The 26,946-nt window shown below is 41.0% G+C and overlaps 1 protein-coding gene across 1 annotated transcript in view; it reads right to left on the bottom strand.

Moving 5' to 3' along the window:
• Positions 1–26,946, bottom strand: part of MTHFD1L (methylenetetrahydrofolate dehydrogenase (NADP+ dependent) 1 like) — a 161,423-nt gene that overhangs the window by 129,832 nt on the left and 4,645 nt on the right. Inside the window, exons 3-11 of the mRNA XM_075706905.1 lie at positions 26,461–26,511; positions 26,330–26,383; positions 23,560–23,684; positions 22,319–22,419; positions 21,264–21,388; positions 13,001–13,112; positions 8,011–8,090; positions 7,229–7,326; positions 1,332–1,505 (exon numbers count right to left, since the gene is read on the bottom strand). Of these exons, the coding sequence (XP_075563020.1) occupies positions 1,332–1,505; positions 7,229–7,326; positions 8,011–8,090; positions 13,001–13,112; positions 21,264–21,388; positions 22,319–22,419; positions 23,560–23,684; positions 26,330–26,383; positions 26,461–26,511 (920 nt within the window). The remainder of the gene's footprint in view (positions 1–1,331; positions 1,506–7,228; positions 7,327–8,010; positions 8,091–13,000; positions 13,113–21,263; positions 21,389–22,318; positions 22,420–23,559; positions 23,685–26,329; positions 26,384–26,460; positions 26,512–26,946) is intronic.

Here is a 26,946-nt window from a genome sequence, read left to right as displayed (position 1 = left end):
AAGACTGGGAGACAAAGTGGTGTGAAGAAACGTAAGCACTGGTGCATACAATCTGACACAACTAAAATCCACCTGAATGGGGCTTTGCATCATGCTATCTTCCACCTGCAGACATTTTCAAATAACCTCTGCTTCTGTGAGACTCTGCTGCTACAGAGGCGTGGCATAGCCTGCAGCATGGTGCCCAACTGATGCAGTTGGCAACATGAGCCTGAAAGTACATGGTAGCAACTTTCTTTGAACTCAGCCAAATGCTGAATCTGCATTTTTTTTCTCCAAAGCAGCAAAATACAAAATGAAACTCCACCAAAGGAAACCAAGCTTTATTTCCTTCTCTTAAACAACTGCTCCAATGTCCTCCAGGAACATCTTTATACACTGCAGTTCTATCACATAGCTTTGAAGACAGCTTCATAACTTGCCTGCCTCAGCTTTGTAACATCAGATCTCTCTGCCTACAATGGGTCCAGCTCAGATAGTGCCAGAAATCCAGGCTGTCCCCACAGGAAGGTAGTAAACCAAACAGTTTGTGAAACACTACCCCAGCTGAGGAATCAGTAGATCAAGGCAGTTAAGAACAGCCTTCTCCTTCTGGATCAGCCTAAAGCTGTACTTTAAACCTGATTGGTTTTACTTACAAGGAAGCAACCACATAGATTAATTCAGAATATAAAGAGTACATTTAAATATTAATGAAAACCTTCACATGTTTGTTCACAATTAGAAGTTTCCACTTAGCAAACCAGGTGAATAAAAAAAATGTTGCGTCACTGAATGCAGAAAAAACCCGTAGCTCTTCAGAAGAGAAGCGCAATAATTCCTGCTGAGCATAGCGTTCGCTATAATCATGGGAACAGCGATCAGGATAAGCCTGCCTGGAGACATGTCTACACTTCAGAGAAAAAACATGGCCTTTTTAACTTTGTAATCTGTTCTTCAATAAAAAAGTATTTATTGTTAATATCATGTAGCTTTTGTTAAAGTTTGTTTATAAACAGCCACAATACACACAGACTTAAATATTCAAGTTAAACATTTAAAATTCTGATAAAACAGTAAAAAAACCTCCACACACCAACAGGTAACATTTAAGAAGCATAGAAAAAACTACCTTTTATAAAATATACTTTACTTCAGTAATAACAGTTGGGAAGAAAAGTTGTGTTCCTTCAAAAAATTTCAAAAACTGCTCGCTTTCAGAAGAGAGCAACTTACAGCCAAAATCATTCAGGGTTCTTACTTGTGCAGTGTATTTTAAAGATGTAAGCTGCATGTTTATATTAATATCAGTGGAAAGAGTGGACATTAATGACATTACTGTGCATTCTTACCCAGCAACGAGAACATATTTTCCATCTGGTTGATCCTTTAACCTTTCCAGCAGGGACAAACGTACTTTGGCTTTCGTTTGGCCATAGATCTCAATTTCATCTGTAAGCAATCCTATCTCCTTGGCAAGCACATCAACAGCTTTTGGACTCTGTGCTCGGGAAATCTCAATATCACTGGAAAAGAAAACAAATAGGAGCCAGGAGATTTCTCTCAGCTTAGGTGGTCAATGACAGAGCACAAAACAACAGCAAATACTCCAACAATGGGGTTATTGTAATCAGTTTTTCAATCCTCTCTCACATTTTATTAACCAAACCTAAACATTAGCTAACATCTAATATAACATTGAAAATCACATGCAGTGTTTGTTAATTGTTACAATTTCACAGAGTTCTCTTGTTTAATCAGATTCCAAATATTACGTAATGCTTTCATATCAAGCTAGAGACGTGTCTGCTGGATGCTCAAGCATGTCCCACTGGAATGGAAGTTTCTGTTTTTGTTTTTCTTCTCCTCCCTCCCATTATATTTCAGCACACACACTTTACTAAAAAGGGCATACATTCCCTGGCCAACAGTCACCTTATGTTAGCTAAACCTGGTGCTTGTGCATGCCTTTCATCAGGGGGTACCACCAAGCAAGCTAAGCCTTGCTACTCCCCCATGAGGGCACCAAAGGAAACAAGGGATTTGAAGATCAACTCAGGTACTTCTAAAACACAGCTAAACTGAAAATGGCCACATAGCAGGAGTTTAATGCACAGGGCTCAGGCCACAAGTCCAGTGAGCTTACAAACTGTTTCCAGCAAGGACTGTGAGTGGCAGCTGAGGCAAGAGAACAAGCATGGAGCAAGCACACATGGTAGATTGCCTGAGGGGAGGTGGCTGTAGGCCGGGGGATGTTACTGTATCTGCAATTCCTGACCCAGACCACCTGGGATCTTTGGATTTAACACTCCTTCACGGATTTTTCATTTGTGAGCTTAACCTAGTTGCCCCTTATGTCCACATAAGCATTTAGCAGCTACAAGCTCCCGCAGCAGTAAAGTCCAGGACCTGGCACACAAGATGTGAGGAGTTGTCTCCTTTGGCTTTGAATTGCTCACATCTCCACAAAAGCAAGTTAAAAAATTACCAAGAGATTAATTTCTTTCGGCCTAAGCAGGCTAAATTCCTTCCTGCACTTTCAGTTGATTACAATATTTTCAAGATAGAATCTGGCAATGGCATCAAAGCTAATGTCCTGCACTTTCCAACAGTCTGCAAGACCTCAAACATCCACAGATGAACACAGAACTACTGCCAGATCTCAACTCTATGTGTGGACTTCAGCTGCTCTGCATCCACCAGCAAATTATCAATTTGTGCCAACTTAATTGCTTGCAACTCTTTGAGAATATCCTAAACTGGGACCATTATTCAATTCTAATTCTCAAGTATCCCACTTTTGCACCCTGCAGTAGCTAAGTGAAACCCATAAATCATCCATCCAAATAATGACATAATCCATTACTACAGGACAAGAAGCTACTCAATCATAGCACTCAATGGTTGGGTTGCAGACCATTTCATTGCACATACTAACCTGGAATCAGCTTTCTTTCAAAGACATACTAAGCACATCCTCTTGCATAGAAGAACATACCTTTGGCTTTCTTATGCATTACTTAAAACACAACTAGCCATAAAGATTTATTGAGAACACAAGATGGAGTGGCTTACAAACATCACACAACAAAGAATATTTAAAGTTTTCATTCAGAACTCTCTATATAAAACCAACTTGAGACCCAGAAAAATACTGGTAAGTTGATGACAGACAGTGTGGTCCCTTAAAGATTTAAGCAAGGGAACATTGTAGGGTGACTATTCTCCTATGAAAGCAATTGATGTATTTGGCAAGGGGAGAAGGATGTAGATTAATATGACAGAAAGTTAATCTGCCTTTTTTTTCCCCTCCTACTAAATATATCAGCCTCTTTACTAAAAGACAGAAGCTATTATTTCAAATCTCAGGCCAGACTATCAAGACTCCCTGTAGCAATCTCAGCTGTTCCTATTCCCCTCATCTCTTGGGCCACAAATGCCTCCCCTACAGAGTTCTGGAAGAAACAATGAGGCTTTTCCCTCCCTGCAGGTACCACTACTGGCAAAAAGTGGAAGAAGCAAAACTACCCAAGCTGTACACTTATAAATAAATTAAAAGGTAAAGAATTTCTAGATAACTGAAATCATAAATATTTTTAGAAGTCAAGTAAAATTGACAGTGGATGCTAACAGTTCTCCATTGGTAAAACCACTGCTGTCATCATTTTCCCATCTGAAATTCCCTGAAGAACCTTCAAGGCAACTAGACTTCTAACAACTTCGAAACCCTTTAATGACAGACTGCACACTGATACACACAATAAAGTGATAAAAGGCATAATTTCACAATGAATTGACATTTATACCTTAACTACTACTGGGGCTAAAAACACATATGAAATGTTTATGTCTAGTCTATTATTTCTTGTAAATGTATTTTCTAAAACACAGGAAATTAAAGATTTGATTATAACTAGCATTTAGAAGTCTAGATTTGTAGCTAGCTCTTTTAGTTTGACAACCAACCTGATCTCCTTTTATGACCTGGTGACCCGCCTGGTGGATGAAGGAAAGGCTGTGGATGTCATTTACCTGGACTTTAGCAAAGCCTTTGACACAGTCTCCCATAGCACTCTCCTTGGGAAGCTGGCAGCTCATGGCTTGGATGGGCGTACTCTTTGCTGGGTAAAAAAACTGGCTGGGTGGCCAAGCCCAGAGAGTAGTGGTGAATGGAGTTAAATCCAGCTGGCGGCTGTTCACAAGCGGTGTTCCCCAGGGCTCCGTTTTGGGGCCAGCCTTGTTTAATATCTTTATCAATGATCTACATGAGGGGATTGAGTGCACCCTCAGTAAGTTTGCAGACGACACCAAACTGGGTGGGAGTGTCGATCTGCTGGAGGGTAGGATGGCCCTGCAGGGGCATCTGGACAGGCTGGATCGATGGGCCGAGGCCAACTGTATGAGGTTCAACAAGGCCAAGTGCAAGGTCATGCACTGAGGTCACAACAACCCCAGGCAACGCTACAGGCTTGGGGAAGAGTGGCTGGAAAGCTGCCTGGCTGAAAAGGACCTGGGGGTGTTGGTCGACAGCTGACTGAACATGAGCCAGCAGTGTGCCCAGGTGGCCAAGAAGGCCAACAGCATCCTGGCTTGTATCAGGAATAGTGTGGCCAGCAGGAGCAGGGAGGTGATTGTGTCCCTGTACTCAGCACTGGTGAGGCCGCACCTGGAATACTGTGTCCGGTTTTGGGCCCCTCAATACAAGAAAGACACTGATGTGCTGGAGCGCATTCAGAGAAGGGCAATGAAGCTGGTGAAGGGTCTGGAGCACAGGCCTTATGAGGAGCGGCTGAGGGAACTGGGGTTGTTTAGCCTGGAGAAGAGGAGGCTGAGGGGAGACCTTATCGCTCTCTACAACTACCTGAAAGGAGGTTGTAGTGAGGTGGGTGTTGGTCTCTTCTCCCAAGTAGTTAGCGATAGGATGAGAGGAAATGGGCTCAAGCTGTGTCAGGGGAGGTTTAGGTTGGATATTAGGAAAAATTTCTTCACAGAAAGAGTAGTCAAGCATTGGAACAGGCTGCCCAGAGAGGTGGTGGAGTCACCATCCCTGGAAGCGTTCAAAAAACACGTAGACATGGCACTTTGGGACATGGTTTAATCTAGTCTACCCTTGATTGGTTTAGTGTGGACTTGGTAATGTTAGGTTAATGGTTGGACTGGATGATCTTAAAGGTCTTTTCTAACCTAAATGATTCTATGATTCTATGAATATATTCTCTATACAACCAGAATTATTCAATAAGTTACGTTATTCAATATTACTGGAAATGTGCAACAGTGGTTCTTCTGCATGAATGAGAATTGTTAAGCAAGAAGTCCACCATTGTCAATGGTAAGTCATAATTTTCAAAATACAGGAAAATTTAAAACATGGGGGAAGGCTCTGCATATACTCAGCCTGTGTGCTGGAAGGTTTTTTTACTGCACAATTGTAAGAAAATCTTCCATTCCATTTCCTGTATCTTTGGAAATACTTCAGTTAACACCCAGTTCTCACAGAAATCAAAAAGCAGATGTTCCTAGTTTTACTGCCTAAGCCATTTTGCCTCATTTTCAATGAAAACTCCATCTGTTTCCACACAATGTGGTGTATTACTGTAAGATCACATTTTATTGCAAGACACTTTCCATCTGATGAGTTATTTTACATTTAAAAGAAAAAAAGACATGAAGCTAAAGAGTTGTCAGATAAATGGAAGTTCTATTGCTGGTTATATTATATGTCATTATATATTAATTAGGTTAATATTTATGTACTAAACACACAATGTTATAGAGAGGGTTGGGAATACTTTTTTTGAGAGTTTTTTCACCATCACACTCATGACATCACATGCTTTAATCTACCTTTTAACTGTATTATTTAAGGATAGATTTTTCAGGCTTTAATTCTAGAAACATTACATGCTGGCCCAGGAAAGGCTCAAGCATTTCTTCCCCCTTGCGCCCCTGGGTACAATAGAAAACTCATTCTTTCGGCATCTCTGTTTTAAATTACAGTTGTGTCCATTCCTATTAAACTGTTGTAAGCGACAGTGAAAACTGAATCAAAATGCTTAGAAAAGAAAACATTTTGTTACAGCTTTCCAAAAACACAGCAGTGGGATTCAGAATTACAGAATCATAGAGTGGCTGAAGTCGGAAGGGACCTCTGAAGGTCATAAAGTCCAATCCCCCGTGCTCACACAGGGCCACCTAGAGCCAGTTAGTTGCCCAGGACCATGTCCAGATGGCTTCTGAACATCTCCAAGAAGGAAGCCTTCACAGCCTCCCTGGGCAGTCTGTGCCAGCGCTTCGTCACCCTCACAGTGAAAAAGTGTTTCCTGATGTTCAGATGGAGCTTCTTGTGTTTTAGCTTGTGCCCGTTGCCTCTGGTCCTGTCACTGGGCAGCACTGAAAAGAGCCTGGCTTCGTCCTCTTTGTACCCTTGTAACTATACACATTGATAAGATCCCCCTGAGCCTTCTCTTCTCCAGGCTGAGCAGTCCCAGCTCCCTCTGCCTTTCCTCCTAGGTGAGGTGCTCCAGTCCCTTTATCATCTGCGTGGCCCAGAAGCATGCATACAAATAAGCATGCAAAGCTTTCCTACATGGCAGAAACTCACTTCAAGTTGTTTCCTCTCTCCATCACCCAACACAACCAAGACACAGCAAAGCACGCCAAAGGGCTCAGGCTGCTCTAAATGTCAGAGATGTCAGCAACCATGCCAAGGCAGACCTGAAATCCCTGCAGGCTGGACATGAGCCTTAGGAGGTGAATGGCAGGAACTGAAAAGATTCTGGCTATGAGAATAAATACGCTTCCAGCTTTTCACATCTACACAGGAATTTAAAAGTCTAATGCAGAAGAAAGTACTTCTACTGAGGGAACAAAATAAATACAAGGTCAAATGCCACTGAAATCACTGGGCCTTAACCAGATCCATAAACACCTTCCTACATTAGGGTTTAGCGATAGGAACTTGCTATATTTTGTATTTCTGTTGACATGCCACAAGGCTTCACCTCCCTCCGTCAATGAAACCCTGCGGCTTTAGGTCTTCATTAAATAAAGCTTGGCTCCAACGCACATCATAAAAGTAAAAATTGATAGGAAGCAATGAGGCATACAACAAAAAGGCACAACATGTAGTCCACATAAGCAGATTAAAAAATAATTAGGCACAGACTGTTTTTAATTTCATTGTCACATTTAACACTTGCCTACTCTTTTTTTTTTTTTTTGTTATTTAAAAAAACCCACTTATTACCTGGGCACTGGGGAGAGGGGCTGCAGTTTCAAGCAGCGGAGGTCCCACTTCCTGTACTGCTGGGACTGGATCCATCGCTCCATGTTTTTTACCATGTTCTGTTTTTAAAGAAGAAAACAGCACACACCAGCTGCATCATAAATGCTGAACACTAATTTCAAATGATCTCATGAGTATGTTGAAATAGCTTTTATGGCAAAGGCTAACAAAAAACAAACTTAAAATCCATTTCATGGTTTTAGGATGAAAGAAAAACCAACCACTGCACTATTACTGTCCTATTGTTTGTCCACATTTCAGAAAGAGACAAGACCATTAACAAGTAAGTGGCACGCTAATTAGGCACTTGGAGATTTTATTCTGGTAAAATAGAGATTTATTCTCTCACACCTTAAAAATAATGAACGATATTGATTGTTCACTGACTGACTCATGCTGCTTCCACATAAAACAACAAACTTGTGGACCCTCTATCCATCACGTCACAAAAATGTGCGCAGATATAATTAATCCTCACTGTCTTACCAGAATAAGTAACATTAGCCTATTGATACAAGTGCTTCTGCCAAGCTTTACTGTAATCATCAGAATTATGCTGTTTGATTTTTAATTTACCTTTCTCTAACTAAATGTAACAGGCATGACTCACCCTAACTGATTAAGAGTTGCTATTAAAATGGAAGGCAGGTGAGCAAAACAAAAAATAAAGTCTAAACTGTAGAAGCAATTTCTACTACTTACAGAAAGAGCAACAAATTCACAATGTTTGAAGTTACACTAACCTGCATTCGCATTGCTATTGCAAGAGAACCGACAGCATTTTCAGCAGCATGGTTTTTTTGCTGACCATAGTTGTGTTTCTCTGTAAAACAGAAGTATTGCACTAATAAATCACAAAGCTTTTATGAGTGGGAGAATATGTATTTGAAGGCTATGTCCAAAGAAAAAAATTCTGAATGTTGCCTTGAAATTTAACAATGTCACTGACAAAATTAAGGTGGCTTCTTTAATACTTCAAATGAAATCACCCAAGAGGATGGATATAGTGTGAAAATCAGAGTGCAATGGTATGTTCTGAAGGATATTACGCAAACAGACTCATGCATATGATGAAGCATATACATACTAGAAAAAGAAAATAAGGAAACACAGAGATTAATTCCAAGAGCCAAATAATTGCTTTTGGACCAAAAAAAAAAAAAAAGCCAGACAGCTGTGAGGATTTGAAAAGTTATATATAATTTTTAAACAGCACACCTAAATGAGCATGGTGAAGACTGTCTTCTTTTCCACACACCCATTACAGTGAGAGACAACAATGAAATGATCACAACATACTATACAGGATTATTATCCAATGGGATTTATAACTTGGAATCAGAATATGCAAAATTTTTACAAAATATGCAAAAGTTATCTTCATCAATGTGACATTAAAAGTAGATATTCTGAAGAGTCTACACAATTCAGAGTGACTCCAACTTTAGAGACAGTTATAATCGTTTCTAGTGGCAATATATCATATAATAATCAATACATTAGCTACCCTAACTAAAGATATTATTTTGTCTTTTTCCTGTAATCTTTCTTTTGGCTGGTTCTTCTGTTGTTGCTTATTGACTTTTATCTAGACACAATTTCTCCAAAATTCACATCCTAGTCTCTGTGGGTATATCAAGGCCCTAGTTGCATTCCGAAGGGTGTAGACATAACTGTAATAAAAACCCAACAACTGTACGCTGACAGCTTTAACCTTTCGTCCACAGGGGAACTGAAGGACAAACTCTGACCTGGTCAAGCTCTCACTCTACTCATCCCATCTGTACGGATCATAAAACGCTCGCATTGCCTTGCACAATTACCCCTCCTGACAAGAGTCCCGGCGGTGGCAGGGCACAGGAACCTGAGGCTGGAGCCAGAGTGGCGTGCAGAGGAGCCAGCACAGCCCCCCACCCCACCCCACCCCACCCCGCCCAGCTCCAGCCCACTCCCTCACATCCATCACCGAGAGAGCAAGAGACCCTTTCTGCAGACACCCTCAGCCTCACTCAGTATGTTTTCTACACCTTTCTCAACCTTTCTTGCCAGCAGGCATCTATACGCCAGTGACAAAGCTAACCAAGCAGAAGGTGACAGTCCTGACATTAAACCCTAATTAAGAAAGTGTCTGAAAAGTCCTTCTCCTTGCATTAACACTTGCCATTAAAAAAAAATCATCTGGAGATGCTCAGTTTTAGACTCAGACAGAGGAGTTTTACTGGAACAGTCTATCACAGTCGTAAGTCAACTGTTGTTGCTTTGAGACCAGGCTGGGAGAGCTGCCAAAGAGACAAATGAAGTAGGAAGAATGAAGTTTAAAATCCCTTTTCAGACAGCTGTGCTTTACAGAAACATTTCAACTTTTTATGTTATCCGGCTTAATATGACTTCTTTATCAGGGCAGAGCTAGCATGTGTGTAAATACATATCAGAATTAGACATTTCCCCTCAATAAACTACTTCTCTCAGGCTGCCTATGCTACACACTCACCCCACAAATGACTAACCAGGCTTTTACAGGGGTGAAGGTGAAGCTAGAGGTAAAAGTCATGCACACATGAGCTAGCAAGACAATCCCAGAATTGCAACAGCTCTTTTAGGATAAATTTTCCAGATGGGAGCCGGAATAGCACGCTCTGCTTTGGATTACGGCCAGAAGATCAGCTGAACTGCAGACACTGTGCTCCCTCCTCTTACTCACCCTAACGAAGGCCCATCCGCCCGTCTCTTTGTACCCTATCGTGCAGAAGGGTGAGAGTTGCTGTTGTGCACTACCTGTATGCTCAGGCAGGTTAGAATAAAGAAGAGGTAGGGAAATGGTTGAATTTCCCACTAATGCATTTAAACCATATGGGCTTCAGCTTTCAAGTGACCCCAAAGGAGTTGGACATCAAATCCCAAATAATTTTGGCATCCTTAAGTTTTGCTCAGAAACTTGATTTTCATCTCTACACATTTACATATAAAGTATATTCCTGCAAGACACTACTAGCACTCACTTGATTCCAAAATCATTAGTGCAGCAGAATAAGATATTGCACTAGTAGAAATTGTAGCACGTTTTAAAATTGTGGTAATGTAAAAATCTTTGATAAATTAAATAAATACTTGAAAAAGAATTCTGTCACTTTGGAGCAAGCACTTTTAGCTCTACTTTCCTGGCTTACATCAGTACAGCTGCCCAATTCAGCTATGTCCTTGTAAATTTTGAGTGCTTTTAAAACATGTGGGTGTGTTAGACTACATGTATACCTACATAAGATAGAAATCCAGCCATCATCTAGCAAGAATAAAAGTTATTTCATGGCCATTGTTGCATTCAGGCTTCATTTAGCTCCTGTGACCCCACAGGTGTTAAGTTGGACATTTCTAAAGCAAGAAAAAACCCAGAACAATTTCCAAGCACCTCAGCCAGATTCCACTACATATTGAAAGTGAAGAGTCAGTTGTAAGACTCAGTTGTTTCTCCAAGGTCACAACTGCTCCACAATAGGCTTTTAATAAATATCTTGCAATTAAACTAAGTGCATTCTTCCTGTCAGACACACACCTGTGTTTCACGTACATCTCTAGTAAGTCTTGAGGCCAGCCTTTCTTAAAGCTGCTAAAATGCATTTGTTATTCTTTCGGAGTTTCTCCAAGATTCTGACAATCTCAAAAACATAACCATAAAGACAGATGGACATTTGGTAGATAAGTTCTATTTAAATTATCTTGCTAAAAATCTTATGCTGCCTTTCTAAAGAAATGCTGTAGTTAGCGCAGCCTGCTGCTACAACTTGAAAAACGCTAAGAAAACTATATGCTTATGCCAAATCTTACATTTCCTGCCTTAAGAATTAACGTTGCTATGGTATGTGAACACCCCTCAAATATTTTAATGCAGTTTTCCTAACAGCACTCGTTTAGGGAAGGGAAACACTAATATTATCTATAGTTCTATAGAGCAACTAAGGCATGAAGATACTTAAGTCTCAAGACATGGCATGCAGGCACACTGCATAACTTTTAGGTCTCTGAAGACCCAGACTCTCTCTGCAACGAAAGGACAGAACTAGGTATCTGAAAGTGGGACTTGCACCAGACTGTACACAGAGCTGGGAGAGTTCAGTCATCAGCGGTGCCCGCTCAGACTGCAAGGATCGGCTTACCCCCTTCCTTCCTTCATAGACCTGCACCTCTACCCCGAGTCCGACACCTAACAGGTTTCTGCTTAGAAGGATTAAAATGAGGAGGGGCCATTCCTTTTCATTTATTTATTTATTTATTTACAGGTATTACTGCTGTACCACCATTCCCTCTCCTCTCTGCCCCTTTCCCCACTATTCCTCCGTCACATAAGAGTATGTTATACAAGTAGGTTGGGTACCTGCTGAAGAGACCTGTGCTCCAAGCCCTGCCCCACAGATACTTAAGAATTATATCCAACAATCCCCATACAAAGTAAGTGGGTGTTAAAGATGCAAGGAGTCTCCTAATCTCTAGGCTAGGAAAAAGAAAACATGAAATATTTTTGGACAGTTTGCGCAGCATCAGCAAGGGATAAGGCTTGGCACCCACCCCTGAGATCCTCAGAGCACTGTTCTGGGAGGTGGAAGATGAATGCCCAAACGCCTTCAGGTAACTGAGCGAATAATAACCCAGATCTCCCACACCTGCACTGTGTGTTCAAATCAAGAGGATATCATGAAAGACAAGGAAAGGAATCTCTTGCTAAGGCCGTGCTTTGCATGGGAAGAGCAGCTGCTTTATTATGAGCCCGTACATGCATTAGCTCAGCATAGAGTGCCTGCTTAATTTGTCCTTAGGGAATATCCCTAGTCTAAGAACCATACAATTAGATTTCCTTGGCCTCATGCCCATTTCCCCAGTTTTGTACCAATAGATGTCAATAAGCACACTTGTGATAGATTTAGAAAAACACATTAACCAATCACACTACCCATGTACTTCCTTATTTTCCTATTCATTCGCAGCATAATCCCATCTGGACACTGAACAGACAAATTCATATACATACAAAAAATCTAGAAAATATCTAGACATCTGCACAGGACTTTAAGGAATTTTACAGGAAATGCAATTCTAGCAGTAGACCAGAATAACTTCTGGGAAGCTTTCTTAGTTTTATTCCTAATAAAATTCTGTAGCATTTTTCAACTGAGAAATTAATGAACATATAGCCCCTCCCCAACCAGTCAGGGGAGGAGGAGGGAGGGGAATCCAAACTCTTTTTGTAGGACTAATTACTGCAGGAGACATTCTGCCTGTTCTTAGCTACACATGATTTCTCTACTCCCTCCTGCACCATTCTCTGCAGGCAGCTTCACAGCACTTTGCAGTTGGTATTTTTGTCCCTCCTCTCTTTTCCCCATGTTCCAGGTGAGTCCAGAGAAGTCACAGAATAACACACTGTATGAAACAGCACTAAATAACAGCTTATCTGATGACCCAAAAGTCTTCCCTCTGTATTCTTTGAATCCATAGGATCATTACATATTTAACAATCCTGGTACGAATAATCTGTTCCAGTTGCTCTTCCCTCACCTGACATCTTTTTCCTATTTATACATCAGAGACACGTGTATAGGTCCCCTGTATACAAACACCCACTTTCAAAGGCCCTCTCCCAAAGCTGCAGCTTTTAACCACATTGCATTGTCACCAACATACCACACATTTATCTCAAAGACTGGCCGTACATCACTTTCAAGAACTATTAATGCCTCTTACCTGACAGCAAGTCACCAGAACAACTGATAATGGTGGTTCCAGGCTTTATCCAGCTCATAGGAACATCATCGGGTTTTGTACTGCCAGCTACCACCACATCCACGTGATGAAGCTAGGGACAGCCCAGAACATCCCCCAAAAACAAAAAAAGCATTTAATGTTAGAAATACATTCTTGAATATGAATCTTGTAATATTCAGACTTATACAGCAATAGCCTTTTGAGCAAAGTATTTACAGACAATAGCAACAAAAAAAAACCCCAAACTGATGGCTTGATTCTTACCCCACATGAAATTTAAGAAAAATAGCATTTAAAATGAAGTCAGGTAAACAAACTATAAAATCAGGCAAGAATCAGGGGTTAGAGTCAGCACCAATAATATTTAATGGCAAATTCATGCTTTCAAAGAAAAAGACCTATCATTGTCCAAAGTCCTGTCCAACAAGGTAACTTGGAGAGACTTAAGAAGGTAACTTGGAGAGACTTAAGAAGGGCTGAAAGACACTAAACAGGCAATTATAAAGAGTACAGTCAGATTATCTGACAGTAGAAAACCAGGCCAGCTGACGGGAATGCAAGATGACCTGATCTGCAAACATCAATGCCTTTGAAGAATACCAATTAAAGCATTTTTTTTCCTTCTCAGTTCATGTTTGCTAATCAGTGCCTCTAATTTAGTTCAACCTGACAGATGTTGGAGCAAAAATAGTTACTACAAAAATTCTTATAATCAAAGACATAAGTGTCTTCCTTTCCTCCCTCCTCTGAAACAGGGCCCTGTACCAATTATCAGAAACAACATGAAATAAGGGACAGCACCAGTGGCAGATGTATAAAGACCCACTAAAAAAGCAAAATACAGGCACAGCACTGCCTCAAGCCTGAATGTAAAAATTATTTCAGAGATACAGCGATTTGGGGAATATTTTGAAAAATATAAATTAATACCAAGTGTCACAAACTCAGTGAGCCTCTCTATGAATTGATTTGTGACTGACAAGCGTTCCAGCTTCTTTTTTGGCCAAAAACGGTCCGACGCAACCCTGCCCAACACTCCTGCCAAGAAAGAACAGCTACAAATCCTGTCAGAATAGCAAGTTTTTGGCACAGCTGAGCATCCAGGAGGGGAGAAGAGCATAACTGTGGCGGAAAAGGCAGAAAGCTAAAAAAGCTCCATCTTCCTCTCAGAGGACACACGGATGGCCTAACCCTCCTTAGAGATCCACATGCGGAAACAAAGCCAAAAGTGTGGGAGAAGATTTACTTGCTTGACAAATGACTAATGCAATGAGCTGATTCAGGCTTCAGTCAGAAGTCCTGCAACACTCCTATGATTGCCTGCAAACGTACAGTCTCAACTGTCATTCAGCTTTATCCAAATTGTTTACACTCCTGCATCTGGTGCGAATATCACCTTACATGCCACTCCTAGAAGGCCAAATAAGTGATAATGCTTGACCAGCATCAGGACAAATCATGCTGAGGAATCTACAAGCAAATTTGGATAAAAAGATGCTGCAATGACTTGTGTACCAAGAATACTATGCTGAAGATGCACTTTCCCCTGCAAAAGGACGCGGCCTCTGCCGTAACAGTCAACATCATCAACACACAGAAAAACAGTGGTTGTTCTCAGTTACACAAATCTGGTCTTCTTTGTAATGAAATGATGATTCACATTCTAGCAGTTACAATTCATATACTGGAAGTCAGGTATGTCATCCCATGCAAAGCCTCTGGGACAAGGACTAAGAGCTTTGCACACCACTTAGCATCATGAAACTATGAACCAGTTGAGAGCTGTATGGAACAATAATTTTGACAAATGCTCAGCCAACATACTTATGAGAGAATTGATCCAATGTAACTATCATGCCAGCAAACAACTGACCTGACCAAACGTTCATCCCTATGACTACCGATTATAACATTCAAAAATGTTCTTAACAGCTGAACACAATCATTTCTGTAGCCAACGTTGACACTAGTTCCGATGGCTAACATTGCACATTGTAAATGTCTCGGAAAACCAGCTGAACCTTTCATCTCATTGCACTGCCCCACCTCCTCCATGAAAAAAGTAGTATCACATGCCAGTGAACAGTTGTCCTATGGGTTGAAGACACACTGGTCTCAGAGCCTTCCTCACCGTGATTTCCTTTTCCTTATTTCACAAAAAGTAAATGTAAAGGGGAAAAAAAAAGGCACAGATACAATTGTAACTCTCTTGTTATAAGCAAGTACTTTATGTGTAACTATTGAAAATGTTCCTGGAGAGTCAATAAAGTATATCTCACAAACACTTTACAGAATTTTTTTCCCCTGTACGCTGTGCGTATTTTAAAAAAAAATTATATCCAGAAACTTGTTTGACTGGGAGAGTGAGGCTACTGAAAGCAAAATAGTTGTTTACAGAATTTTGGGTGTCCTTGGAAGAGGCTTATGTGATCTCCATCAGGGCATTCTGGTTTCACTCGCAAGAAGTCACGCCCATGCCTCCCCTGGCTTTTTTTCCTCTCTTGCCATAACGTACTCTTTTGACTGCTTGTAAATCACTAAAGCAAGCAGCAAGCCTTTGGAGGCATGCGCAGGCTTATCTCCTACATCAGAAGCAAATCACAGACGTTAGAGATGGAAAAGACCTATGAAACCATCACATCCAACCTCCCTAGCAAACGCACCGCACATTCCCTGGACAGAGGATGCATCTGACCAGATGCTACAGGCTGCCATAGCCAGGAGGTTGAGGAGATGCCCATGAGGGGGAACATGCGACTGCAGGGTGACTGACTGCCCGGTGCTCCCTGGACAGCAAGGCTGCGTCCCACCAGGCAGGCTAGAGGAAGGAACGATGAACGTCATGCCAAACCACCCCTAATGCACTAGGCAGTAGGCTGAAGACAAAGTAAGCTAATACTCGAGTAGTACCCTGCCTTCTCACCGGTACGTATTTTTTCAGTTGCAAAGAGCTGTGCCAATAAATAATCTGAAACCTTACCTCATAACAAAATATGACTCTCTCCACCAAGATTTAAGTAGAAGCAGATTAAAAAGCACCACCCATTCCCAAGGCAGAACACCAAATGTTAAAACAACAATACAGACTTTCCAGCCAAGTATTTAATGATAATGGTACAAAGTAGCTGTATATTCCAGACAAATGAAAACCCATTTTGCCACGAAGCCTACATAAAAATTTCATTTCTCCATAGTTAAAACTGACTGCTACAAAAGACATTTTTAAATACATGATCAAAGAAAAAAATATTTGAAATTAATATTTGAAATGTAAAAAGCTCTCAGCTTCCTGGGTCTGAAGTTAGGTCAGCTAAAATTTAAGAGATGGGATGAGGAATAGGAACCTGATTCGAAGTTTTTTCACAACTCTCCTTAGGAAAAAAGTCATTTTACACATCAGTTTACAGATCAGGTTCCACTTCAATCACAGCAACTCTAATTACTTTCCAAAGTCTTGATATGTCAATGACTAGTTTCAGGTATTTTTTCCACCCAGGCATGTTCTCCTTACATGGTTTCTTCCAGCTCCATCTCTACCTCGGGAAGTTCAAGGTTTGCAAATCATTGACAACCCACTGGGACAACTATGCATGGTCTGCTCTGATCCCTCCCCCCGGCTGTGGTCCTCAGGGATAAGCCGCAGCAGGCAGCCACCAGCTCCCTGCTACTGTCTTCTTGCCCAAACACTGACACTCCTTTCCCTACCACATCGGCCTGAATGCACTTGCCCTACACAGTGCATGTGAAAAATAGGTCCATATCTCTACTATGGGTTCAAGGCTACCGCTATGATGCATGTTTTAGGAACTGTTCCTCTAGCTCCCAGGCTGGGAGATGAATTTCAAATTGCAAGGATCAGATAGGATGCACATAAAATGTTGAAGCAGAAATACTTTGTCTATAGCGTCGTTGTTAGAAACTCTCATGCAGCCTCCCTCTCGTCTCCTTTTATGGTATCCACATACCTGGTCTCATGTTCTTTCATGCTTACTTCCATGTTTAGGATACGAAATGTATTTTTCTGCCAGTACCAAGCATCTTGGTCTTACCAACACAGCAAAAACAGGACAGCAAATGACTAAGAGATGTTTAATAGTCTGAAGCTGAAGTGTTGGCTCTAAGGAAGAGCAGACTGTGGCCAAAAAAGGTTCTTACCCAACCTGAAAAAACATCTCCCATTCATGCACTCCAGCTGAACCACTCTCCTACTTCTCAACCAGGCTTTTACAAACAATGTTCACATTCCTAATTATACCTAGACAGACCGATTTTCAGTTCTTTTACAATTGTAGGATAGCATCTCTCTTAAAACACGCATAATGTGGTTCACATACACACTACATGTAAGATGATGTGCTGAAATCATGACTGACTGAATTTAGACAACTGAAATTAAACTAAATTTTCTCATAGGTACAAAGCATTATCCAAGTTTTGGCAAAAAAATAATCTGTATTTTTCAATTTGAATCTGTTTGATAACCTCCTTTCAAACTAGAAAGTCTAATTCTAACATAATAAAGGATTAAGCACATCAGTTCACATTCTTTACCTGTAATGCTGAATTGATTTTTGGGTAGCCCCATTTTTAAATGACAACAAGCGAGATGTTCCTGAAAGTATGTCACTACGTCATTCTTCATGCACTCTGCAGTGATCGTGCTTTGAAGAGTTATCCACACAAAGCTTAACAGAATGATAACATCTTACTTATTTCCACCAAAATGCTCAAGTCTTTATCTCTTACTTCATAATTTATTTTACATCCAACATATCAATGCAAAAAGAACAGTGTTTCTTCATGGCAACAATGCACAGCTGTGCCAGAACCTTCTGAAATATACTGCTTTCTTTCATTTGTGATTTTATTTGAAAACCCAGGAAGCTCGAGAGTGTTGAAGGACATGGCTCAGCTGTGCCATAATGATTATTTTTAATAACTAAAGTCAAGCAATCCCAAAATGGAACAAAAAGAAACATTAATAATCTGTTCACCTTAACAAAATGTGAAGTGAGGAGGGAAAAGACCATGCAAAGTGTGTCCTTTATTCATGCAGGTCAAAGCAAGGAAATGAAAATGTATCATTATTTATTTTATTCCCTTTTCCTGCCATAGGACAGAAAAGACTTGCTTTAAAGGAGCACACTAAGTCAGATGGTATTATGCTTTTTGTCAGCAGAACTACCTCTACATTGTTAGACTTTTCCTAAGGTGGATTAAAACATACCTTCCTTTTGATCATTTTCAAAATATTTTTGCAAAAGTAAATATGCAAAAGAAGCAATAACAAGTCCATAGCAATAGAAAACCTAATCCAAAACCCCTACAACCTTAGTGTTGTGTGTCTCATTTAAACCAATAGGATTTCTAAGGAAAACACTTGTTGTTATGCTATCCTTTAAAAAGAAGAACAAATCAGCAGAGCTAGTCAAAGGTAATGTACCCGCTTAAGAAAGGCATTACATCATTCAGTTCCGGATTAGTGCTTCAGTGCAAATGGGCTCAGCCAATGGATTAAGACAAATAAGGTACACCTACCCTTAATTTTTCCTTGCCTGGTATATATTTTTTAAAACAAATGCATCCCAATGAAAGGCTCATACTCTTCATAAGTTTATCCCTCACTTTCCAAGTGAAGTTGTTATGCTACCATAGGTTATACTTCCAAACAACAGCACATAGGCTGTTACTGTAGAGGTATCACATTCAGAGGAAGCAGAAAAAATATATAGCCATGTCTAAAGTCAGTGTATTGTGCAGTAAAACCAAAACATGAATTAATTCTTCCAAGTCTTGGAAAAACCTTGACATCGACTAACACATTTTCTTACTTGAAATTCAAATAAAAAAAGCTCAAGAGAAGAAACCTTGTGAGCCTTTAAACTGGTTTTAGTTAATCAGCACTTCAAATGAGCAAGAGAAAATAAATTCGTATTATCAGCTATAAAGTTATCTAACAACGTTGTACTTCAAATACAGATTGCCACAAGACAGCAGCGCCTCGTTGTCCAGTAGGAAATCTGTGCTTCGTTTCTGACTCTCCAGCTTCTTGGAATATGAAACAGGACAGTTTTCCCTACATGCATTAGATTTTATCTAGGAGCTAGAATTAGCTATAACAGAGTTACATCAGCCAGGTTCAGCAGCGCTCTGAGGGTTACTGGTGACAGGCTGCTCCAGGCTTACAGACGAGGAAGGTAGGTTTCCTCCGAGCTCTGCTGATTAGTCCTCCAGGCAAAGCAGAAACTCCTTTACTGCCAAAAGTTAAAATGAACTTGGGAAGACTGATGTGCAAAGCCTCAAACTGCCTCCTGCTTAGGCCTCCTATTCTGTTTCCCATCAGCGACCTGCTGCGAGAGGTAAGCTACGGGAAATGCCAAAAAGCAAAGCATGATTATGGGAAAGCATATGGATGGAAGGAAACAGCTCTCTCTCCAGCGTATCAACAGCACTGCACAAGCAGCTCTGGCCCGGTCCAAGCCTTTTGCTGTGAACCAGTGGAAACACCTCTGGCCACCCCATGACCCACCCCATTCAGCCCAAAGCAGGCCTCTAGCACAACCCCAAGCAGAGAAATAATTAAAGAATGAGACATGGCTAGTATTAAGTTCACAGTGCTCCCATCTCCAAGAGGCATATGTTTTCTAAGTGCTGTCAGTCACTTAAAGCACAGAGCTGAGACAAGCCGGACAAAAACATCCGCAGCTGTGAAAACACAGGTTTGCCAGAGAACTTTCTATCACAGCTGCTTAAACTTATTTCCTCCTCCTGCCTCTGCCTTCAAAACCCAGAGGTTTGGCTCTATCATTTTGCATTGGCTGCCACCTTGTGGCACGTGTTACCAAATACAACGCAAGAGCTGTCCCTTGCACCTCAGCCCTACAGCGACTTGGAAACAGCCACTGGAGTAACGTGCACCTCTTCTTCAGCTAATACCTGGGGTCTGTGCCGTGGACTGAATTAGGGACCCCTCTGCACGTGCCCAAAGGACAACACATTCCCAGCCATAGTATTCCATGAAATTTGGGATTAAGGAACAAACTGGGAAGTTTGACAGGAAGTTGTACCAACTTCTAAGCTGTTGTTCAAAGCTCTGCAAAAAGCAACCAGAAAGACCATGTAAATTAAATCCTTTCAACTGAGGCTCCTGAATTTCTCGGCATCCTTTTACAGTTCTCTTCAAAGATAAAGACTGGGATCCTCCTTGTCCCAAAAGAGGTATCATTTGCAAACTTTTAAGACACAAATTCAATGAAAGTAATTTCATACAGAGGACTATATCACAGGACAAAAAGAAAACGGGCATCTCTCACTGAGGGGAAAAAAAGGGAGACTTAACGCATTTGTTTTAAACTGTACCTCTGATTTTTTTCTCTCACAGCTGCCAGTGTAAAATAATGATGTTATAGCAGCTGCTACTACATATGTAATATTCTGGTAGAGGTCCCTGTTTGCCTAAGCACCATTTCTGAGCAAGCAAGGAGAAAAGATCCTAACCCACACTGGCTACTACTGAGCTCCAGTGCCACCCATGACTGAAATGATGAGTCTCCCTCCCAGCAATGGCAGCAAGGGGGAACAGTGCCACTGTCATGGTTTAGGCCCAGCCAGCAACTAAGCACCACGCAACTACTCGCTCACTCCCCCTACCCCGATGGGATGGGGGAGAGAATCGGAGGAGTAAGAGTGAGAAACACTCCTGGGTTGAGATAAGAACAGTTTAATAATTGAAATAAAGTAAAATGGTAATGATAATAATAACAATACGATAATGATAATAATAATAATGATATACAAAGCAAGTGATGCACAATGCAATCACTCGCCACCCGCTGACCGATACCCAGACAGTTCCCGAGCAGCCATCGCTGCTCACCGGCCAATCCCCCCCAGTTTATATACTGAGCATGACGTCATATGGTATGGAATAGCCCTTTGGCCAGTTTGGATCAACTCTTCTGGCTGTGCCCCCTCCCAGTTTCTTGTGCACCTGGCAGAGCATGGGAAGCTGAAAAAGTCCTTGACTAGCATAAGCAGTGCTCAGCAACGACTAAAACATCAGTGTGTTATCAGCATTATTCTCATACTAAATCCAAAACACAGCACTATGCTTGCTACTAGGAAGAAAATCAACTCTATTCCAGCTGAAACCAGGACAGCCACACAGGCAGCGGATGGGGATGCCCGGATGGCAGGGATGCAGGACAACCCCCGGGCACTGGGCAGGCAGAAGAGCGCTCACCTTGGTCTGCAGCTGAGGGGCCTTCCACTGGCAGCTCAGGGTCGCCGCTCCCTCCCTCTGCAGCATGCACTGCAAGGCAGCACCCACCGCCCCGCTGGCTCCCACCAGCAGCACCGTCTTTCCACCTGCGTGACATGAGGCAAGTTGTTCAGCCGCCCCCAGCTGCAAAGGCGCTAGCACCGGGCTCTGCTGGGCCACAGAGCTGCAGCGTCTACGTGAACTCCCCGCCTTTACCAGGCCACTCACTACCAAAGCCCTCCAGAAGAGCCAGCAAAGCGGCTCACGACAGGACAGCGCCGTGTGCCTGCACAACCGCAGCAGCTGTGGCATTACGGGCAACTCTTTCAGAGCCCATGCAGTAAGACAAACCACAGGTTTTAAGTTGTTTCCCAGCGACTCTCTAATGCTAGTAAGCAAATACTGCTCTTCTGGTTTTCTGGTATTTTATTTGCACAAATTCCTTCATTCTTATTTGTTACTAAGTACGTTTGACCTCCTGTTCTGTTAAAGAAATCCTTGTCTCAACAATTATGAATCACCATAAGAGAGACTACTTCTGAAACACTGCCTTAAACTAACAGCATCTTCACGCACTGTGAAGCTGCTTGTTTACACCTGCCATTTCAATGTTAGCATTTACACAGTACAACGCAAGCCCAAAGATTTTCTCAGCAGTTATTTACAGGCAGACCTAGATTGCTCCAACTGTTCACACTAATCAAAACTGTCAAGTGAAATCCCTAAGTGACGTTTGTATTTTTTCGTTTTGAAGACTCAGATGTCTTGGGTGGCTTCAATGAGATTAAATCTGCTGATGGAAGGTAATCCCTGCCTAATCTCCCAAATCCATAGGACTGAAACCCATTTCTGCAAATATTACATTCAGACCTCACTGAGGTTCCTCACTAACAGGAGGCAAATATACATTGGGTGGGAAAACAACACAAACCAGAAAACACAACAAGGTGCAATTATATTTGTGTCTCAGTCAGGACTAAAACCGAGAAAATTAGTTAGGCTAAAACTAACGTAGTAATTATGATAGAAGGTCTCACCTAAATCTTCAAGAAGCTCCATCACAGCACACGCTGTAGGAGGAACTAGACAGTCATAGGCATCGCCACGCACCAAGCGTCCTAGGTTTACATCAGATAATCTGCAGTGGAAAAATATGGCAATTTAAAAAAAAAAAAAAAAAAAAAAAGAAGAGTTTGTGTAACATAAATCTTCAGTAAAGCTTGTAACATGGCCAACAGCTAATCCCAAAAGCAAACATGTCTCATAAAAGTAAATCCTTTGTTAGTCATCTACTGTGGTTAATTTGTATCATCCCACATCCCAATCAGACAAACAGTGAGCCTCAAGAGAGGCCAAGGAAAGGGATCTGTGAGCTAGAACAGGTAGCACAAGCCCACGATACACAGGCAGCTCTTTACTCGTCGCAGTGGGCTACCCACAGCACACGGGGCCAAAACACCTGAGTGGCTGCAGTGGGACCAGACCAGCGCTGCCAGAGCCAAGCTGAGCCGGAGGCAATGCATCCTCTGGGATCAGGCTGGCTTGCCGGGGGAACTCGGGTGCTCCCGTGCTGCACTGCGTTCTCTTGCATACACAAGGGTGCTCTGAATTGTCCATTCTCTGTTAATCTTCAATACTCCAGGTAATGGAAAGGTAACTAATTTGCAAGATTTTCAGGTTTTTTTTCCTGACATAGGAAAAAAAGAAAAAAATAGTAATAAAAGTGGGTAACAGTCTGCAGTTGAGAGCGAGAAGGCTGCAAGAGCAGCCAAATGGGAACCCAGACACCTAAATTATGCCAGTGGTCTCTCCAGAGAGCAGTGCAACTCCAGACTGATTGGAAAGTTGTGCTAATGGATCCAAACTATGATAGCCTACTCTCCCACCACGAGAGAGTGCCGTAAGGAAGTTAAAACCTTCTCTTCAACTTTTCCATCAGTCCTTCTCGTGAAAATTTTGTGTTCAGTACTTTGTGACTACCATTTGTATTACTGAAGTACTGAAATACCTTGAGTAACATCAGTAAATCAGAACTTCATTTTTGATTTCTTTGAAAAGACCATGTCCTGAATATACAGCATATAAAGATTAAAAAGATAATGATCAAAATTACTTCAGCAAAAGACTTCTCATTGATTCAGTGGCATCTTTTATCACTACTCAGCACAGCTAGACACATTGACTGAGGAATCCATTAATGAAAAGCACAGGGGAAAACTGATTTTACAGAGCCATCAGCCTTGCGTCTGCTAATATTATTTCTCAGTGCTTCACTTACCCATCTACATCCTTCTCTGGTTTCACAGCGTTTAATACCTTCCTGCTATATAAGCTTTCTGGGAGGTCAAGGGCAAGGCCCTGCACATTGGGATCCTCATTAAGTCTCAAGATTTCATTGACAATCTAGGAAGTTAATAAAAGGCATTAAAGATCAGAACAACAGACAAAAGAAGAGTCTAATTAGAAGGCGATACAACCTATATTTTAAAACTACCTCATTGCCACCTTTGCTTCCCTCATGTATTTCCGCAACTTCTAAATGAAAAAGCAATAACCCACTTTCTTTGTTTCACATTTCCATGGCGTACCAAATTAAGCCATTCTGACTCTAAGTATTTTGCAAAGCCAACACATATTATGTGACATTATGCTGCCCAAAGCATTTTGTCTTTCAACATTCCAAATCTCAGCAAAAGCTTGACACCATAACAGCTTCAGAAGATGCTTTTAGAAATAAGAAGCCTTGGTTAAAACATAGTTCAAAATAGGACCAGATCTCGTCCCAACACAAAACATGGGCAAAAAGTTGTAACTCTGGAAAAAACACCTATCCAAGAGAAAATTAATTTTATTTAACCAGTATATATTGTTACCAATTTTCCTTCTCAAAACACCCTGATCCTAAGAGCTGGCAGTCATCTTGTGGAGAATTGTTATTTTGAAAAGGCACTGCACAAAAAGTTATGAATTTCAAGTACTGAACCAGATGCGAGTTCAAATGTTTTATAATTGGTCGTATTTGACATCCGAGACTGTACTACCTACCCTTGATTGCTTCATCTCTAAAGTGCAATGCTGATCCACAGCGATATATGCTATTCTGCTGTGACCATGAAGAATACAATGGAATAAAACACGCTGAAGTTTTCTCATGTGAGAAATGTCATGTGAGCACGTCTTTCCAGCATATAAAGAAAATTGGCGTGCAATTATTAACTGGATTAATACCCAACAGAAAATGAGTACAAGTTTGGTTTTTTTTTCCTTAGCTAATACCACAACTTCCTAAAATGCTTTTCATGTAAAATATTCAATATAATTGTGAACTCTATTGCCCAAACACTTGATACGCAATCAACATTAAGCTAGGGCATTTTGGTAGGGGTTAGATTGTCTGCAACTCTGAACCAAGAGAACATGCTACATTCACATTAACAAAGATTATACAGTATGTCACAGGTATAGAAATGCCCCTTTAGTCTGCTGACTTCTGAGACAGAAACAGGCATATATATTAAGACCCTGTGCCATTTGACGGCAATAGGGCTGGTATACATTCTAATAGAAAGTAAGGATGAGTGTATACACCAGAATATGGATGTGAAAACATCCACATTTTGCTTAAAAAATCCTGAGATGCTACAAAATGTTGGGGGCCTACACAGCAATTAAAGGAAACATCGTTCATAAATAGCCTGAATCTAATGAACTTTGAACTAAATTGCTGCTTCCTGGGAAAATAATTCAGTTTTTCATTTTCATTACATTTTACTTGAATTCAGCTTTCCATAATCACAGCACTTAAAATACTTACAACTCATGCAGGGTAAAGCAATCTTATTAACTTGCCTTTACTGTCCACAGGCAGTTATGGCAGAACACAAAGTGCATGGTACTGAAATCCCTCCCACCTTCCCAAACCAGAGAATGTGAGCATGTGGATTTTAACAATTGAAAAAAAGCTTTGTCGTAGTGAGCAAGCAGGAGAGTAAGCAAACCGTTATGAACTTTATTGAAAGAAACTTTCTTCAAATAACAAAAATACCCTGCTTTTCTCTTTACATATGCAGCTCAGCACTTCCTGAGACATTACTTCAAAGTAACGGCAACTACTGCTGCATACTCACTATATTTTACTGATTTCCTACTGCCTTACTCAGCAGATAAAACGCATTTACCAACAGCAAAGTGTATTAGATCTTCATTTCAAAAGTGCACCCTTCTTAAATGGGTAGCTGACTATTCATCAGCCACAGAACTGGACTCCTAAAATTCTTCACAGTAAGTTCCTCACAATATATCTGGAAACTGTTCTTGAGATGCAAGCCAGTAACATTTTAAAAACAAAGTGTACCAAATACAAAACAGTACACAAAACCCACAAGCCTGCAGGATTACCAAGTTTGCCAAGCACAAGGAGGCCAGCTGGAAACAGTGGCATCTTTTACTACACATTCCTTTGCTGTTTTTACTTTCAGATGTCTTGGAACCATATATTTTAATATGGTTTGCTATATTTAAAACATACTTGATACTACTGCTGTGCCTCCAACCTAACGCCTTCAACAAGGTAAGAATTCAGCCCTCTAGTGATTTGGGGTGGATGATTTTTGTAATATGTATATACTTTAAGCATTAGAAGATCAATAAACAGGCAAATAAATTCAACCCCCTCCCTCTCTAAATCAATTAATCTTTAATTTCCCTGAGTAACTCAGGCAAGCATCAAGTAGTCACAAAAGCAACTGTGGGAGATAGGATGTGCACGCTGGTATGAGGGGGCAGTGCAGTTAAATACCAGACATGAAACCAAAACATTACCCTACTGATTCTGCCTCATCTTGCCAGGGGACAGCAGACAAGCTTATTAATTCCCTTGTTCCCCCCCACTTACCAATAGGGGGATAATACTTGCTACTTGAACAAAAGCAGTCCCAACCCTAATTTGAGTTAATAGAGATCAGTTCAAAGTGATACGGAATGTCAGCAATAAATACAAGTTTATGACGAAAGTAAAAAAGGAAGAGTCCTTCAGGTACTGCCATTACCTCATCCTTGCTGCTGCCTTCTGGGAGACAGATGTGAATAACACGTAGACCAACCTGCCAAAAGAAAATAGTTGTAATTACCAAAGGCAACCAGCTCATGATTAATAACAAGTGCATCAGCTAAAGCTTACCTCTTCGGCAAATTTCTTGTTTGTTTCTTGAATCAAATGATCATTATGTGCCTTAGGGAACAAAACAGAAACTAAGTTTTAAAATAATAAATTAACATTTAAAAACGTGAGTGCGCTAATGCACAGGTCTATGCAAGAAGACAGTGAGGATATCTGTGCCTACTAGTATTCAAACAAATAAAAAGCCTAGCAATTCTAAGAAAGAAGCAGAAGGCCATCCAGTAAATTTATTTTGGCTTGATTAGTTGAAGTGTGTGTTGATATTAGCCTGGCTTTTATAGACAAGAGTGGCCATTTCCTTAACGTAAGTTTACCGTTTAAGAAAGGTACCAGTCTGTATCTGAAGACACCATTCTCCATCCAGCCACCTGGCAAGGATGAAATAGGCAACAGCAGTACCAGCACTTCCTGCAGTACCCCCATATCACCTAACAACACTGGTTTGCCTTGCCACCAAAAATGAGGCAAATCATTATCATCAGGTAT

Source organism: Pelecanus crispus, chromosome 3, assembly GCF_030463565.1.
Source record: "Pelecanus crispus isolate bPelCri1 chromosome 3, bPelCri1.pri, whole genome shotgun sequence".
In the NCBI taxonomy this organism is placed as follows: Eukaryota; Metazoa; Chordata; class Aves; order Pelecaniformes; family Pelecanidae; genus Pelecanus; species Pelecanus crispus.
Note: the sequence above shows the minus strand (reverse complement) of the source record. Positions and strands in the feature narration are given on the sequence as shown.